Genomic DNA, 19,073 nt, shown 5'->3' with positions numbered 1-19,073 from the left:
ATATATATATATATATATATATATATATATATATATATATATATTATCATTTCCCCCACAATTCGATGAGGTTGTCGTTCACCGAACTGTCATCCGAACTACCCTCCGTTTGGTTGACGCGTGTATCCAAAACCTTCATGATTTGTTGTAGGTCTCTCCGTACAGTCGCCGACTCAGCCTTCATTCTCTCCATTGTGATCTCAATAGCCTCCAATCTTGCTTCCATTTTTCGTGTCGCGTCTCACCCAATTTAGATCCGGCAAGTGGGACCAAATTGATAGGTTTCCCACCAAGAAACCTAATCGAGACTCACTCTAACTCTCACAGAAATGATACATGAACTCTGTGGAAACCTCTCTAGTATTATTAGAGAGTAGAAGAATACAAGAATAGAAGCAATGATGGGAGCCTAACCTCCCCCAACATGCATAACAGTCCTGTTCAGAATATACCAAATGACAAAAAATAGCTTCTACAACTAATGCTCTTCTGTTTATACAACCAATTCCCGCCCCTGCTTGTCAAGAACTAACGTTTCCTTCTCCTCTCATACACTAATAATCTCCTATCAATATATCTCCAGATAGATTTTTTTACCAAAATTTTCGTCTTGCTGTTGTAAACTCATCCTCGATTAATTTTGCCTGAAGAAAAAATCTTTTTATTCCCCAATTTTCAATTTCAAAATACTAGGTTTTGACAAGGACAAGTCAAAATACCAAGTACCTTGTCAATTATTTCTAGAAAATGTTAGATCAGAACTTCTCTAACTGTACTCCTATCCGAATCTTGCTCTTGAAAATCTTGCACCTGTAGTTCAAGAAAACGACCCTTAAAATCCCAAATGGTGTTGAAGTTTTCAGAAACCAGCANCTTCATTTCTTGAGTAACAATGCAAGGATGCAAGGAAGAAGTCAGTGCAGTCACAGCTTTGGACCTCCCAATTAGGTAACAATCCAATGATTCCTGTAATCATGTTTTCATGAATCAGAAGAGAGTAGGTATTTCTGCAAATTCAAAGAAATCTACAGCAGATAACCAACATATGCACCTTTGATTTACTGAACGACGGTAAAAATTCTTCAATGAAAGCAATCATCCGACTGACTAAGGGTCTGGCTCTGTTGCAAGTGTTTAAAGGCTACTTTCTAATATTCTCAGTAAAAGCAATTCTTCTTGTGATGTAGCATAAAGAGTATCAAACAATTGCTGCNTGATCAAGNAAAAAGAATTCATACAANTATTTAAAACACAACCAAAATCAGATGTCCAAATAAAATTTTAATAACAATGCTTACTTTTTGTTGCCACATGCACTTATAAGTAGCATCCTGTTTGGGAATAATAGAACAAATATAATTTTTTTCATTATCGGTGAAGGAAATTGAAAACAATTTCCCCAGAGTAAAAACACGTTCTCTAAAGCATTTCAATTGTTTGTTGAATGCACTGGCAGCAGTCAGTTGCTTCTGTTGTATCTGGATAAGTTGATTGAGGAAAGAACTAGAACTGTCAACCTACAGAAACCAAAGCAATTATATGACTTAGAAGTCAAAGAAACTTGTGGGCAAGATTGATAGCATCTTCCAAGAACTGTAACTATTAAAAAAGCAATGCAGCAAATATGAAAAATCCAATTATTAAATAAATAATCTGATAGCTAACCCAGACTTTACAAGAGAACTCCAAGACAGTTCTTGGATGTTTATTAAGAAACCAAACAGCACTGTTCTACCAAAGTGGTAAGAACAGGAACAACCATGTACAATTTTAAAGATCTTTCGAAAGGACCTGTCTCTCCTGACTTTTTCCTTTAGAAAATACTCCCCAAAAACTGCCTGCTCACCTCCTAATAAGACTATTTATAATAGTCTGTTACAGTTATGTAATTACAACTGTATTAACTACCTTCTTTTTTCCTTTTTTTTTTGTAAACTGTACCAAACCTATCATAATCACTGTAGAAAACTAACAAGGTAGAACATATTATATAATGCAGAGGAAAAATAAGAAAAAAATAGCAGGTGTACGAAAACCAAATGAATCTCACACTACAAATAAATTGAACAAGTCATTTCACCTGTTGAAAAGTTATATCTTTATGTGGATTGAGGCACATCTGCTGCATAAGCAGCACGGACACAACACTCTTGTAGTAATAATCAGTGGCAGTTTTCCACTCCATAAGCAAACTTTCTTCTTCAATACTCTTATTTTCAACTTCAGGAATTCCTGGGGTTACACACTCTAATCTACTGCTGGTTGGGAGTAAATATGATATGTTCTCATAAAGCTGAAGGAACCACCAAGTTTTATGCTGGTCCTGTATATTAGTTCAAATAAAAGAAAGGAAAAAAGTGAAAATGGGATTTTCTTAGATAATTTTATTAAGTAATCTGGACATTCATGAAAATAAAAAGCCAGTTTCATACTCCTGTATAAGCTGATTTGTGTCGAGACAATCCATTGCTTTCTAAAAGCTTAAGAAGCTCAGACAAAGCTCTTCTCTTCCCTTGACCCTTTTTCTCTTCCTTCAAAAGATTACCATAGTCAACTGCGGTGGTATATATTTTTTCAATCATATGCCAAACAGCTTTCCATCCTTTCAGGCAAAGTGTAAGCTAGGAATCACGACATGGCCTAAATATGCTTTTAATTTCTGCACAGATTACTAAGTTTCAATATTTCCGAATAAGAAAACAAGACAAAAAAACAAGGAACATAAAAAAAAAGCCAAGGATAAGAAAACAAAGGAGCAGGAGGAACTTTCAACACCTTTCCGATGTAAAGGAATAATATCCAATACTGATGTTTTCTTAAGTAACAAGTTCTGAAAAGCAGTGTCTAATCCCCCACCAATGTTATCAAACCACATGAACCTACACCAAGAAAAANAATGTTAAAACAACTCAAATTATAAAAGATTAAGCTATATTGTGTACTCATCTGAATATAACCTCTTTTCACTAAACAATGTCAAATCAAAAGAACCATCAACCAAACCCTTGCTCGTAACATCATAAGTGGGCTTATGATTATGAAAAGATCGTGCTTTTGCTCCTCTTTGTGCACCTTCTTGGTTAAGGAAAATAGACACGGGTTCTTGCAAGACATCTTTCACCAATATCAAAAGAGAGCAAAATATGAATATCATATTTCAAGAAGCATTTACAAGTTTTAGCGAGTACAGAGTAGAAAAATCAAGGTGCTGGATAGCAAGGCAAAAAAACTAATAATTCGCCCAAATAAAAGATTGGAAATAAAAAAAAAAAAGTTGCAATGAAGAAAATGAATTGCCAGTGTCTAGCCCCATTCACAAACAAAAATATTTTACAACTTTATATTCATAACAAATTTGTAGATGTTGGAAGATCCACCAAAGGGCCAAAGAAATAATTTGTTCCATGATGTGTTCCATGATGAGAACAGCGCCACAGATTGAACAAGGTAACTCTACACTTGAGACATTGCACCCAAGATTCTTTGATAGCATGTGTGCTTTGCCTGAAAATAATAAGATGTTCAATATTCACATTAGTTAACAAATAGTCATATACAACAAAACAACTACAAAATACTAAGATGGAAAACATATAACTATCTGCTACCTGCATAGATGTCAAAATATATCTACCTAATTCTTAAATATCTACCTAATCAAAATATAATTCTTAAATATTCTTAAACATATAACTATATACTAAATACAGGTTCACCACACTCGACATATACGTCATTGCACCAAAACTAAATAGACAAGTGTAAAATATGCAACCAAACGTATGAAGAGTCAACATAACCAAAATTCTCAAATCAACTTTAGGATGGGAAGTTTGGAAAGATTTTTTAAACAGAGAGATGCTGAGTTAAAAGGCTAAAATATCTTATTATATAAAGATGAGGAACCGAAAACTTTCATGCTCAACAGAGTAGACAACCCAATTTTTATGTTGAATCTAGCCTACTTGGGTTGTACTGTTAGCCATTTCTCCATGTAGTGTTAATTATTTATAGCTGATATAGAAAAGAAATTTAAGGTAAAAAGGCTAATTAATTAATAACCAAGTCCAGATAACAATCTTAGTGGGGCCAGGTGCGACATATTATCAGAACAAAATAACCTCAAAGATCATTCTATTTTTCTTGGTACATTCCTTCCAAAGATATCCTTAAAGTAAACCACTAATTCTCCTGAGATTGATGACCACAACGGGGTACATGTATAGAAAATAGTTTGCCCTTCATATACTGATCTCATCTGAAAAAAGAATGATTGAAATAAATAATTATGGACTTTAAATAAGATTAAGATCAAATTGCCAAATATACATTATAAAGTCTAACGGTACCTGTCTGGTATAAAAGTTAGCTTCATCATGACCACATTTTTCACATTTCTTGTTGACCTGTCAAGAAATAATACGTTTTTTTAGAGAAGAAACAATAACATTTAAAACATTCAAATATCTTCTTAAAAACCAAGCTATATTTAATATTGAATGATGCCATTACCTTCGACAATTGCACATTCTGTTCCTCCATTGTTTCCATTCCAAGCTCTCTTCTGATCTCCTGCAAAACACAAGGTTACTTTTATTTAAAGAAGAATTGCCAATAGTGTACATAAAGTGAATATGTCCATGGTCATGATAAATCACAAATTTGGCTTATTTCAGTTATATGAGACTCAAGCTTCAGCTAAGCTGCTGTAATTCTTGGTAGGAAATTTAGAACCTAAAAAGTTAGCAATCCTGACTAACTGTGCCAGAATTTTCACAATATCATTTCACCTTAACTTTCTATCATTGCTGCATTGATCTTACCAGGTCCAATTTCACTATGGCTACACTAATAAGTATCTTTACACAGATTAAGTATAATAAATAATTTTACTAAAATATTTACTTTCAATAATAAATATATTATTTATAACTATTGAGTGAGATTGATAATGGTTGAAAAATTAATATCTATAGTACTAAAAATATATTAAATTGATAAAATTTATTTAAAATAGTTCGAAATAAATTTGTTTATATCTTAATAAAAACGGAAAACACAAGTGAAAGTGAAAATAAAAGTTGAATGCTAAAACGGCAAGGTATTATACCACTTTGTTAGAACAAGTCAGAACAAGATTGTTTATTAATTATGATATTAGCTTAGATTTAATATCTATGTAAACAATGAGCAAGATATGATGAGACACAAGCCACACAAAAAAATAACATGAAAAGGAAAAACATTACAAACACAACCGACAAGGTTCCATTTGGATTTGGTTATATTTGAAACTAAGTTTCTTACTTACTCCAAACCTAACAAATCTTCAAATAATTTACTTCACTCTCTGATTCAGTGTCTGTCTCTCTATTCCAAAGGACTAAGATGGGTTCAGTTTCTCTGAAAATTGGAGATAGAACAGCCCGATTCCAAAGAGCAACACTGTGTTCAGTTTCTTCACTGCTTCCCGAAATCATCCCCATCACCTTCTCCACCATCATGCTCACAAGAACACTTCTCTAATCTCGGAGCAGGTCTCACTCATTCTCAGGGAGATCGATTTGTCCCAGAAGAAACTGGCCCAGATGGAGAAAGACCTTCTGGGCTACGAAAGCATTGATCTTTCACGACCCAACATTGCATCCGAGCTCAAACTCTTCCTCCAGCGCCACGAGCTCCCTCTGGGGAAAGACTTAAGAACTGGGATCACTGAGATGGTGCCATCTGTGGGTCACACATGTGAGAAAAATTCGGACCTGCTGTCTCAGTTCATGAGTTACAAGGTTTTCGAAGCTTGCCCTGATGATTGGAGTGTGGCGCAGAAGCTGATCTTAAGAGGGTGTAAGCCTCTGCCTAGGAGGAGGTGTTTTGCAAAGACTGTTTCCAAGTTAGGTTTGTACCCCTTTCCAGATTCTCTTTGGAAGCCTGTTGGTAATAAGACTGTTAACTGGAGTGGTCTTGGTTGTAAGAACTTTGAGTGTTTGAATAGTAAGAAGTTGAGTAGGGAGTGCATTGGTTGCTTTGATTTGGTCCATGGCAATGAGAATGCTAAGTTTGTCAAGGGTAAGAGTAAGAACGATTTTCTGGTTGATGATGTGTTGGCCTTGGGAGGTGGAGGGGTTAGAATAGGGCTTGACATTGGTGGAGGGTCTGGTTCCTTTGCTGCTAGAATGGCTGATAGGAATGTTACTGTGGTTACCAACACTCTCAATGTTGATGCCCCATTCAGTGAATTCATTGCTGCAAGAGGGCTTTTTCCTCTTTACTTGAGCTTGGATCATAGGTTTCCTTTCTATGACAATGTGTTTGACTTGGTTCATGGTTCAAGCAGCTTGGATGTTGGAGGGAAGAGTGAGAAATTGGAGTTTCTGATGTTTGACATTGATAGAGTTTTGAGGACAGGTGGTTTGTTATGGCTGGATAACTTCTTTTGTGCAAATGAAGAAAAGAAGCAATCTTTGACTCGGTTGATTGAAAGATTTGGATATAAGTTGAAATGGGTTGTGGGAGAGAAGATTGATAGTGTTGGGTCAGGCAAACCTGAAGTTGTGTTATCTGCAGTCCTTCAGAAACCTGTTAGAGTTTAGGGGGTTATACAATAAAACTGCAACTGCAAGAAGGAAGAATAATCTAAATTATGCTATATCTCTTTCACCCATGTTCTGTGTGAATGAATTGCTTCCATAGTCATCAAATCCTATTAGACCTGGAATAAGTACAAGAATTATTTCCTTTGCCAATTGTAAACCAGCTTTTTGAGGTTACATATATTTTGTGTTTCAAGTTCTGTTTTTTATCTCATTCTGTATCAACTGTCTTGTACTTTGATAAATTATTAGAAAGATGAAAATTGAATTACATTTTTTAATCTTATAAAGTCAACTTTAGTCTTTATATTTGAAGACTATAGTTTTAGTTTCTTGAATGTGATGGATCCAACATATGTTTCTGAACCTGATACCTGCATCATATGCTGTCAATGGTATTTTAATATAGTGGCAGCTAGCTTCATTGGTAAAGGCATGAACCTGGGTTTGATCTCAGGTATAGAAAACAAGAGTGTTATTTTATCTGTCATTTAGCTCTATCACCATCTTATTCATCTCTCTAATTGCTCTAATCTGAAGATTCTAATAAGTCATTTCAATGTTGCCTCTCTCATAATGCAAGGTGCATTTTTAGATTTTGCTATAAGTCATGAATATGCTAACAATGTTGTGATGATCTATGAAACTGCTTCTTGTGCTCTTTCACTTGGTTATGAATAAACCATTTCATTGTTTGGTATAACTTGACAGAGCTATAGACTCTCAGATTGAATGTCATGATTCTGTATAATCACAAGTATGCAATAAAGCTTCAACACGAAAAGGTTCAAACCAATTATGGTTGAAAATAAGACAAATTGGTTGGGAAGTGTCGGCAACACATACTCTAGTGTTAATTTTCCAATTCCTTGTCTTTTATTAATTGAAATTTCATATAAATCTTATCAAATAAAAAATGAGATTCAAATTCGATAAGATCCACACTGAATTTCATCTAAATGTGATTGAAAGGGAATTTGTAGCTTTTATTTTTCAATTTTGTTAATGTTTCACGAACAGAAATATAGAAAGAAAAAAGGTGTAAATGCATAGGTGACACGGTGTGAAAAAGAAAAAAAAGGTGTGAAAAGAAAAAACAAAGGAGAGAAAAAGAGGGTTTAAAAAAGTACGTATTAAAAATTTATAGGTTTATCTTTATACACCCCCCAACAAATAATTTGTATTAATTTCATTCATTTTGGAAATGGACTTTACTAAGTAAAAAATACATTCCAAAACCTCAGGTAATTTCTTCTTGCATTTTCACAATTTCACTCTGCACTCTCAATTTTATACTTATATAAGGTATAAATTGAAATACAATTTTTTTTATATTAAATTATATATTCTGAAATATGAAATAAAATATACATTTTTTAATTGTAAATATATTTTGAATTGTGTAATTTGAAATATAAAATAAAATATGTATTCTAGATTGTAAATTTTGAAATAAAAAAACTTACATTTTCGATTATAAAATCCGAAATGCAAGAATTTATAGAGATGCAGAAAGAATAGATGAGAAGTGATGTAAGAAATTTAAAGAATACACAAAGAAACTCTCATAAATTTATTCTTCAGGCCCAAACTCAAATTGCTTCAGTGTATTTAGCTTTTTCTTTGGGCTCTGTTGGGCCATGAGACTTGGATGGTGAATAATTTCTTACAAAAAGTCTATCTTTGCTCCCTTAAGAAGAGTGCTTCATCCTCCACCTCCAAGCATTTCATCCTGCACCTCCAAACTATAACAGAATTTCAATTTTAAACATGGTCAAAGATTCCCAGGACAGGATAGGAGTCAGATTGAATTTCAGAGTCTGGTTTAACGTGTGTGCATTGAATTTCACCCATTTTCATTTCTCAAAGCACAATTACCCTTATCTCTTTCTCAGACCATCCCTCCTCTCACAACACCATTACCCTTCTCTCATTTCTCACACCATCTCAGTCTTTGATAAGGATGCTCCAGCCAGGGATGTGGATTTAGTTGCAGCGGAAGTGGAATCAAACGGTAGCTGGATGCTTGGATGCAGCGGCTGATAACGCTTGTGATTTAGCAGTGGGGGAGGAGTGAAATCAGTGGAGGCAATGGTGGAGGAAGAGCTCTACGATGGCTGAAAGCTCTAGCTCAAGCGGCCCTCACTTGGAAGGAAGCTAGATGGAGATGAAAGCTCAATATGAAGTGACTTTTGGGCAGAGTCTAGTTGCTGGAAATGCATCAGCATAGCAAAACTCTATATCATTCAAAAGTGAATACATGGGCAGGCAAGGTGAGTTATATAGACTCCTCAACCTTGAGCTTGGTGATGAAAACGTGTTCAGCCAATATGAATCACGTTTCCTAACTCTAAGACATGTGCTAAATGTGCTAGCTTCTAGAATCTATATGGAGTACACGTTTATTTCAATTTCTAAAATAAGAAAGTTCCCGGTGCACCCCTTATCAAGCTAATCTCACCCCTGCATGTGCATAAAGGTCTCTTTTACCCCTCTCCATGTTTTTGGGTTGTTCTTTATTTGGTGGGCTTGGGCCCCGCGTATCAGTCTTCTTACTCTCCTTTCTCCTCTCTCAGAGCATAGTCACACAGCACACACAGTAAAATCTATTTTTTTCGAGTACAGCAGCCACCACCGTGATCCTCCAAAGCTTTTTTTTTTTCCGCAACCGAGGTACAGAAACACTGTACTGTTCTTGTAGGATTTCATTTTTCTTTTCTTTGTTGTGTTGTGCGCACACTAATGCGAGCTCATTTTAGCATTTTCCCCAGTGCAAATTAGTCTTCTTCATCCTCCAATTTTCTTCACTGCTCAAACGTTCTTCAATTTTTTTCACTGCTCAAACGTTCCTGAGGTTGGTTCATGCTTTTAATTTTTTTTGTTGTTTTTGCATGATTGTAGCATGTTTATAGACTGCATGTATAAATTAGATTATTAGAAATTATTTAAATTTGTGTGATATGGTGATCTATCGATATGGTTATGTGAAACGGTGAAACGCGATAGGTATGTATTGGATATCGGAAACCGATACAACCAGCATCGGATCTCAATATACGATGTAGGCTGTATCGGTTTCCCATATCCGATACATGCCTAATGCGTTTTTTTTGTTTTACGTTTTATCTTTTGTTGTTTTTATTTTAAATGAATTGTTTTATTTAAAATATTTTATTCTTTAATTGTTTTTTTAAATAATTTATTATTTAATTGTTTTATTTTAAATAGTTTATTATTTAGCTGTTTTATTTTAAATAGTTTATTATATAATTATTTTATTTTAGATAGTTTATTATCTATATTAATATTTGAATTCATTATTTTATGTTATAATTATTTTAAATTTTCTGTTATAATTATTTTAAATATTCTTTTATAATACATGCGTTTATTTATTTTGTTTTACGGTTTTGTTTTTTTTTTTGGTTTTATAGTTTATTCTTTTTATTTGAATTGAATTGTTTTATTTAAAATATTTTATTATTAAATTGTTTTTTAAATAATTTATTATTTAATTCTTTTATTTTAAAATTTAATTGTTTTATTTTAAATAGTTTATTATTTAATTGTTTTATTTTAAATAGTTTATTATTTAATTCTTTTATTTTAAATATTTTATTATATAATTGTTTTATTTTAAATAGTTTGTTATGTATATTAATATTTGAATTTAATTATTTTAAATATTATGTTTTAATTATTTTAAATTTTCTGTTATAATTATTTTAATTTTTCTGTTCTAATAATTGTACATGCGTTTTTTTTTTCTTTATTTTGTTTTACGGATTTATTGTATGTTGTTTTTTTGTTTCATAGTTGAAATGAATTGTTTTATTTAAAATATTTTATTATTAAATTGTTTTTTAAATAGTTTATTATTTAATTGTTTCATTTTAAATAGTTTATTATTTAATTGTTTTATTTTAAATACTTTATTATGTATATTAATATTTGAATTAAATATTTTAAATATTTTGTTTTAATTATTTTAATTTTTTTGTTATAATTATTTTAAATATTCTATTTTAATAATTTTAAATTTTTTTTTAAGGCGATTCACACAGTCACCAAACATAGATTCATCTTCACAATCCATGATGTTCTCCCATTACGACATCCCATGCTTCCGCACAATCAACTAATATTTTGCAGTTCGCTTTGACATTTTTTATAATATGGAAGCGACATAACAATTGATATGATTGAGGAAATACATTGCCGATGGAATTTATCAAAGACAAGTCTCTATCACTGACAATGACTTGTGGATAGACCTCAGATGTCAAAAATAAGTTTCTAAACTTTTTAAGAGCCCAAGTGAAATTATTTTGTGGCTTATTTAATAAGAATGCAAAAGCGGGTTGAGTAGGTCCACCCAGTAGATGTCATACCAACCATCTCTAACAATGACAATCAATATTTATTTGTTTTATAAGTTGAATCCATTAACAAAACAACATTAAATGCATTCAATAACTTGACTGCATCAGGATGCGTCCAAAAGAGGTCACTAACAACTTCAGTTCTTGACCCTTTGAATGAGTGTTTGTATGTATACCTTCTGTGTAAACTTGTTTTATTGTAGTTACATTATGATCATTATTTTGTTTCAGGGTCAACAAAATATTTGTCGGTGTTACTTGGGTTTTAGTCATATCAACAAGTATTGGTTGTTCAGTAGAATTTAACCTACCAGAATAAGGATGCCTCACTAAAGTTTCTGCTAAATCGTGGTTGTGGTATCCACATATCACTTGCAATACCCATCCATCGCCATTACTAGATGGCTTGCCCCTTAACTGGAAAGGACACTCACATTTTCGGGTCCCATATGTACTAGGTTGGTCTGATTTGTATTTTCTAAATTTTCCGCCTCTTTCACATCCTAGCAACACAAATGTCTTCCTCTCAGGTTGACCGATAGCTTTATCGGATCTTATAGTCACCACAACAAATCCTAGATTATATGCAATCCCTCTTACCCATTCAATTAAGTTTTCACGAGAGGAAAATATTTCATTTGTTGTGAAATTATTTGTAAGGTCTCCCTCAACACCCTCATTTATAAAGGACGAAAATTCTGATAGTCTGCTAGAATTTATTTCAGAATCTATCCCATAACAATATTCGTCCATTTAGACTATAATCACCTATAATAAAATAAAAAAATAATACAAAAAATTAAAAATTTATAATTATATTATAAAATTATACATTAATGCAATACATTATACAATTATAAATTTATTAACAATGTAATTAACTTTAAAAAAAACACCAAATTAAATAAACTTAAAACTATATAACATTATTAAAAAATTTCATAAACATAAAAAATCACGTATAAATTATATCTAAAAGATTATAAAAATTAAATATTTAAAATGCATTTTTTATATTAACAAAAATTAATAATTATAAAAATGCAGTTAACTAGTTTTATTAAATTTTTGTATAAAACAAACCTATTTAAATAATATTAATAAAACAATATGCAAAAATATGAAACATTCGTAACAATTATTTTTCACCAATTACNTATTATCTGATTATATTATAAATTCACAAAAATTACCCATAAATTTAAATATAATTATAAAATAATAAGTAATATAACTAAAATTTGTTATAAATGCCTGCATCTTGAAGAAACAAATCCTAGTGCTTCGGCACAACTAATTCAATTTTATCGGATTTCCACATCCGATTTGTATTCAGTACTTTTTTTAAAATCAGTTTTATTAATTTTAATAAATCCTAGAAATTAATGTATATTCATTTTAAATTATATAATTACATTATAAACTAATACAAAATTATATATAATTTTAAAATTAATTAAAAACTAATAAAATAATTAAATAAATATATTATTAAACTTTTATATAAATTAATAAATATTAGTCGGATTTTCATATCCGAATATATGATTATCGGAAATCCATATCCGACAATTTCATTTTAAGTTTTTTTATACAAAATTAGTTTTATTCATTTTAATATAATCACAAAATTATTTTTTATTAATTATAAATGGTTAAACCCATTCGGAAATTCCTATTTTTGTGTTTTTGTCCCAATTAATTTTTTACCAATTAAGTCCTTAAGATTGAAAAATTGAAAAGAATTAATCCCTGCCGTTAAATGAAGTTAACGGAGTTAAGTTTTTGATGAGCTATGAACATGAGGTGGATGTTATCTCAGATGTGGCTTGCAAAGAGTATTATACGTGGAATTTTTTAGGTTTGACATAAAAAATGTTTGATTTTTAAGAGTGCAAAGGGGGAGTTATAATGGAGGTCCTTTCATGGTGGCGTGATGGAGAGAAAGACGTTGATCGCGTTTTGCGAGTTGCTCGTGGGCTCTCGGTGGCTCGAAGATTTCGATTCGCAGAACTGGTTTGGTTTTGTGAATCTGGTTCGTGGTCTGATTTGGGTGTGAAGAGGTTGCAAGAGGAGGTGAATTTGTAGTGGTTGATTTGGGCGATTCCGGGTTGTGTGATTTGCTGCCTTGTGTTTTTGATTTTGCAGGTTTCCATGGAAGTGAGAAGAAGATGAAGGCGTAAGACGCATTGTTTGCGGTGACTTACATGGAGGGGTTGTGGTGGTCCGACGACATGGAGAAACTCGCGAATAAGGTCCGCTAATTTGGGGTTGAACATTCACGCGAGTAAGGGTTCTCGTGATTAGGGTTTTTCTGGTCTCGCGGTGGTGAAAATGTTGAGCGAACTAGCGATTGGGTTTTTGCAATTTGTGGTCTTCGCCACCTATAGCTTCTTCTTCCTCTTCTTTTGAATCCTAAATCCCATCTCAGAAGTCCATATTATTAAAATTTCAAAAGTTGCTAAATTCCACGTATTTAACTCTCACCATGACACGTCTTAAAAAATAGACACATCAACCTCCCACCTGTACACAAACTTAACTCCGTTAAATAAATTTAATGGGCTCAATCGATTCAAATTAACACTTACAAGGACTCAATTGAAGATTTTAATAAGAAAGAGATCCAAATGGAAAAACCCCACATAAATAGAGACGACTAATGAATTTAAAGCTTAATTTATTTTTGTGTTATTTCTGTAAACCCTAAACATTCATAATACATAAATCTTGATATACTAAAAAAAGATTTATATTATATTTTAAAACATCAAATACATTAAAAGGACAGTATAAAAACTTATGAAAAAAAGAAATCTAAATTCATTATTTTTCTTGATATTCCGTATCCATTAATCATATTTTTATATTTTTATTTTTATAATTTTAATTTAAAATCTAAATAATAATTAAATATATTTTTATCGTTATATGAAATATATTTCAAATACTGAAATTTTATTATTTTAATTTTTTTTATATACTTATCTTTAGTAGTGTTTTATATATTATAATTTTTTTATTTTATATCAAAATATATGGATATGTCAACTAAAAAATATGTATTAAACTATTTAAAACTTTAGAAGAGAAGAGTTGAGGCTTTAATTGCAACATAAATGAGCTATAGATAAATTTATAGAAATAGATAAAAAAATGAATTAGAAAATACAAGTGGGTGTTCTTGAAATGAACAAAATAATGACAATATAAATATAGGTGAAGTCAACAATAGAGAAAGAGATGGTAACTAGTTATTGTTAAATATAGTAAAAACTATGTATGAGATTAATTGAGTATATACATAGAGTTCGTTATTTATAATAAAAGAAATATAAGTTAAGTCCAAAATACAAATAAGAAATAATAACAAACTAACTAAAGATAAAAGATAAGATATACATAATACATCTAACACTCCCCTTCAAGTTAGTGTATACAAATCGTATGTACCAAGCTTGTTACTAATATGAATTAGTAAAAATATCTCCTTCTACACTCGAGTGACACCAAATTGTTAATGATTTGTGAAGACGACATAGAAAATGAAATACTAACCCAGAAGATTCTCTTGCGCAACAAATCTAGGAGGTTGCTCCATGTAAATCTTTTATTGCCAATCATTGTTGAGGAATGCATTGTTGACATCAATGGATAAAGAGGTCAATTTTGAAGAGTCGCCACGATTATAAATAAACTAACAAGAGTCATCTTTGCCACGAAACAAAAAGCATATATGGACAAGTCAAACGTAATGACAAAAGAGAGATCAAAATAAACAACAAAAGAAGCCATGGATGAAAAGAAGAAAAGAACCTTAAAATACTAAGATTTTCCAATGAAGACACCTGAAAAAGGAAAAAGAGCAACCTTGATGCTCTGAATAGTTACCTGAGAGGAGACGTGACACGTGACAACACACGACGAACCTGAAAGAGAAAAAAGAGCGACCTTGACACTTTAAACTGTTGCCTAAAAAGAGACGACACATGTCACCATGCACGAAGAAAAAAGGAGTAGATCCATAACTTCAAAAGATGCTGAAAACACATAAGAGCTCCGATGAAGGCGTCATTGATGACGCAGTGGTTGTCTGGCCAAGACAATTAAAATCGTGTGATTGTGAGTCGAAATTGTAACTCTGGTAGTGGCAGCGGTAGACGATTACGCTGCCAATGAACAGTAGACGATGACGCTGTCGACAGCGGTAAATGACACCGCCAACAGCGGTAGATGGCATCGTCACTGGTAGCGACGAGTGTAGTGATAGAGGAAAGAAGAATTTTTTACTCAAAAGAACCTGACTCTATATAGTGAAAACTATGAATGAGATTAATCTCTTTGTGTTAAATATACACATAGGATCCTTTATTTATAATAGAAAAAATATGGATTAAGTCAAAAATACAAATAAGAAATAATACCAAACTAGCTAAAGATAAAAGATAAAGATAAGAAAAATATAATATATCTAACATTGATGAAGATAAGTTTGATTCTCAAACTCATGACAAGAAGGAGGAGATTGAGAGAATAATAATAATATGAAAATATATATAGCCCAATCTAATAAAAATATATTGATACAAATTTGAGATATTTATTAAAGGACCTATTAAAATTACTGATATAGATTTTTCAAAGAATAAATATTCCAAAACACTTGAAAAATGTTTAAATCTTGAAAAATCCTTTTGAAACATGATAATTTGTTAGATCTGAATGGACTAAATTTATTTGCAAAGTTAAATATCTAAAAGAAAATTATAGAACTTAAAAATGATAAACCATTTGACATTCTTAATTATATGAAAAGAATGGATTTTTTTTTCCAATGCATATATAGATTGTGAAATAATGTTATCAATTCCATAATGAGTTGCTTTAATCGAAAGGATTTCAATGCTAAAGAGGATAAAAACTTATTTAAAATAGATAATTTTTCAATAAAGGTTAAACATATTGATCTTATTATTTATTGAAAAATAAATGTTAAATAAAATTAATTACAAAAAAATTAATAGATAATTTAACATTACAAAAAAACTTTATTCTTAAATTTACTAAAGGCCTCTCAAACATATGATTTGATCCTGTTTCCCACTTCTGAAATATGTTATTAATGATACGAAGTAATTTTCGTTATTTTTCATTTAAAAGGGAGAGTTGAATTTTACATTTTCAAACTAAGTGAATCAAGTTGCTAGATAAAGTATGTTCTTCTACATTTTCAACTTCAAATATCTATAATTTTCACAAAGGATAAGTTTTAAAGTTCATTTACCTTCTTACATGTCTATTCTCTCTATCTCACGTTGACTTGAGTGTTTAGATAAGACACTTTAAGATAATGATTTATTTATATGATAAATTTAATTTTTCTTTTAAAATAAAATGAGTTTTCTGGATGAGAAAATTAAAAAAATAAAATTGAGCAATTCTGAAAAGGTGTTTCAAAATAACTAAAATAATGAAATTAAAAATTTATTAAAGAACTTAAAATTGAAAATTTATAACTAGTCATTCTTTCTTTATACACATATATATTTAAAGAAAAGTTAAATATTATTTGAATATTTAAATTTAACTAATAATTTTTGTAAAGTTTAATTTTAAAAATTTATATTTTAAAATAAAATATTTTTGAAATGAAATTTTATCTTAAAAGATAAATTTAATCATTTTATTAAAATAAGAGAATTCAAATGTAAGATATTTTAATTATTCTATTTAAACAAAATATTTAAAAATAAAAAGAATTTAATTATACATAATTCAAATATCATAAATTTTAATTTCTTAAAATTATTGAAATATGCCACCCAAACACATAAGAAAATCGAATTTTATGAGTAATCAATATATTTATTCAATTTAATTCAATTATATTTTTATAGATAAAGTAGATTTTTTAATGCACTTAATTCGAACTAAGTTGAATAGCTTCTTCATAAATTTCAAATTTAAGATTTTATTTTGTAGTAACAAAATTGTTGTTTAATATTTTATAATACCAAAAACATAATTTTATATTTTTTTCATATCGAACACTGCTTTATGAATATTTTTGATCCCATATACAAATAAAATAAATGCCTATTAACAAATAGATATTTTCTTTTACATCTTTAATAATTATTTTTAAAATAACATTAACGATAATTCTTAACTAGTTAACCGTATACAACAAGTTTTTCTTTTCTTGATTTCATTTACTATTTGTTGTGAAATTCTCCACTTCTTTCAAACAAGTTTTTTTATATAGTCATTTAACTAGTATCGAGATTTCAGAATAATTATTAACCATTATCTTAAGCAATAAATGTCAACAAAAAACTATAGAATAATACATTTGAATGTATTTTTCAATGGTAAAAGTCCTTTTAATTCCATGTACAACATTTGTCTTATTATAAAAACTATGCCAACAGAAAGTTTTCAATGAAATGAAATATTAAGTAAAACTGTTATCCTCTTTCCAAAATCATGGAATCATGTATTTTCTTTCTTTTAATAAAATAACTTCTTTTTTTCGTCAATCATCATCTATACGTATGCTTATTAGATTTAGCTACTAATTAAAATAAAATTACAATGAAATAGAAAAAAAAAATGGTTAGGTGCACTTGAAATAAAATTGTAATAAAAAGTAGAAAGGAAGAAAAGGTAACAAAAGATGTTTATCTCCTTACCTTTGCAACTCCAACTTTCTCATTTTTGAAATTGATCACACCGGTCAAATTTAAGAATTTTGAATTGATCAAATTTTAAAATAGACTACATTTCTATTTATTTACATAATCATTTTTTCTTGTGCTGTATCGGTTGTCTCGTATCAATTTTTGGTCTAGGTTAGTTTATTTCAATCTTTGGTTCAGGTCGATCTATCTTGATAATCGATTTGAGTTTCATTATCTATCTTGGTTTAAGTCGACTTGTTTTGACTTTTGACACAAGCCTATCTGTCTTAGCCTATAGTACAGATTGACCTATCTTGACCTTTTGCTTGAGCTGACTTGTGTCAACCTTCGGTTCAAACCAACACGTCTCGACCTTTGGTCCAAACCAACTCATCTTGACCTTCAACCTAGGCCGACCTTTCTCAACCATCAGCCTAGGTTGATCCATCTCGATCGTCGACCTAGGCCAGCCTGTTTAGTCCTTCTATACGATAGGTTTGTCTCAGCAGCAGCCCAAGTTGGCGCATCTTGGCCTTCAACACGCCCCAACCCTTTCTCAACCATCAGCCTTGTGGAGGAAAAGAGGTAATTAGCTTATCTAATTGTACTTACACACTTTACTATAGTGATTAAGTACTTAAAGAACTATTTCTAGAATTAAGGTGACAAATGAAATAGGAACAATTCTACAAAACAAACTTAGAAGGTAAAGAGATACAAAATTTACAAGACAAAACTATATGAAATTTAAAACAAATTAAAATGTATTAAAACAACGATAGGATAACCAAAAACGAATTTAAAATAAGAGATGTAAAAAGATTAAAACAAAGATATAAACACCTTAGAAGAAAAAGTCTACTTAAATAATTAAACAACAGAGAATTAAAACCTATTAAGAGACTAATATCGGTAAGAGATTAAGACAACCAAAATTATGAGTTCATTTTTCAAATCAAATGAATCATTAGGGTAATGTGTTCTTAAACCTTTTTGTGGGACTTGTTAACTATAATATTGAAGAAGGATAACGTGACAATTCACGCGTCTAATTAGCATTATATTTAAAATAAGTTATAACTTAAATATCCTTAAAAACATAAGAAAATTTATAATAACTTACACGATTTACTCAACTCATTGAGTTAGATTTCCTTAACTATTGTAAAATTATACAATAGATAGATTGGATGAATATTCAGATGTTGAAATTTTAATCTAATAATTATAAAAAATTTAAATCTCCTTTCGATATAGATAGATGAGTAAGAATAAAGTAACTTTTCACATTTTACAATTATAATTAATATAAATACTCTAAAACATTTTTAATATATCATTAAATTTAAAATATTTTTTATACATATATATATATATATATATATATATATATATATATATATATATATATATATATATAT

At 30.2% G+C, this 19,073-nt stretch overlaps 2 protein-coding genes and 1 pseudogene across 3 annotated transcripts; 1 reads left to right on the top strand and 2 right to left on the bottom strand.

Annotated features, from left to right (window-relative positions):
- Window positions 1-83: 83 nt before the first annotated feature.
- Window positions 84-3,398, bottom strand: LOC106754547. 2 transcript variants are annotated; one of them, XR_002666935.1, is made up of 7 exons: window positions 2,958-3,398; window positions 2,776-2,879; window positions 2,433-2,659; window positions 2,081-2,323; window positions 1,299-1,517; window positions 1,052-1,209; window positions 85-966 (listed from the first exon to the last, which is right to left on the bottom strand). XR_002666935.1 is itself a non-coding variant. In XM_022777987.1 (6 exons), exons 3-6 carry the CDS (start codon window positions 2,580-2,582, stop codon window positions 1,135-1,137), a joined length of 687 nt encoding a protein of 228 aa, XP_022633708.1. In that variant the 5' UTR covers window positions 2,583-2,659; window positions 2,776-2,879; window positions 2,958-3,398; the 3' UTR covers window positions 84-1,134. The 2 variants fall into 2 exon arrangements, 1 of the variants encoding a protein (XP_022633708.1); XM_022777987.1 differs by having other exon boundaries at window positions 84-1,209.
- A 1,887-nt stretch (window positions 3,399-5,285) lies between these two features.
- On the top strand, window positions 5,286-6,786 carry LOC106754538 (annotated as a pseudogene).
- Window positions 6,787-11,059: 4,273 nt separating this feature from the next.
- LOC106754521 lies at window positions 11,060-11,725 on the bottom strand. Its single transcript, XM_014636540.1, has one exon. The coding sequence runs from the start codon at window positions 11,723-11,725 to the stop codon at window positions 11,060-11,062; it is 666 nt and encodes a 221-aa protein (XP_014492026.1).
- Window positions 11,726-19,073: the final 7,348 nt, after the last annotated feature.

Source organism: Vigna radiata, unplaced genomic scaffold, assembly GCF_000741045.1.
Source record: "Vigna radiata var. radiata cultivar VC1973A unplaced genomic scaffold, Vradiata_ver6 scaffold_111, whole genome shotgun sequence".
NCBI lineage: Eukaryota > Viridiplantae > Streptophyta > Magnoliopsida > Fabales > Fabaceae > Vigna > Vigna radiata.
This window is presented reverse-complemented; position numbering and strand designations above follow the sequence as displayed.

Bases quoted from the DNA above. Each gene is read 5' to 3' on its own strand.
- LOC106754547 (XM_022777987.1), bottom strand. From the start codon at position 2,582: ATGATTGAAAAAATATATACCACCGCAGTTGACTATGGTAATCTTTTG. The intron at 2,324-2,432 runs GTATGAAACTGG...ACTAATATACAG, and splicing joins ACAAATCAGCTTATACAGGA to GACCAGCATAAAACTTGGTG. The intron at 1,518-2,080 runs GTGAAATGACTT...TGGTTTCTGTAG, and splicing joins AAGATATAACTTTTCAACAG to GTTGACAGTTCTAGTTCTTT.
- LOC106754521 (XM_014636540.1), bottom strand. From the start codon at position 11,725: ATGGACGAATATTGTTATGGGATAGATTCTGAAATAAATTCTAGCAGA.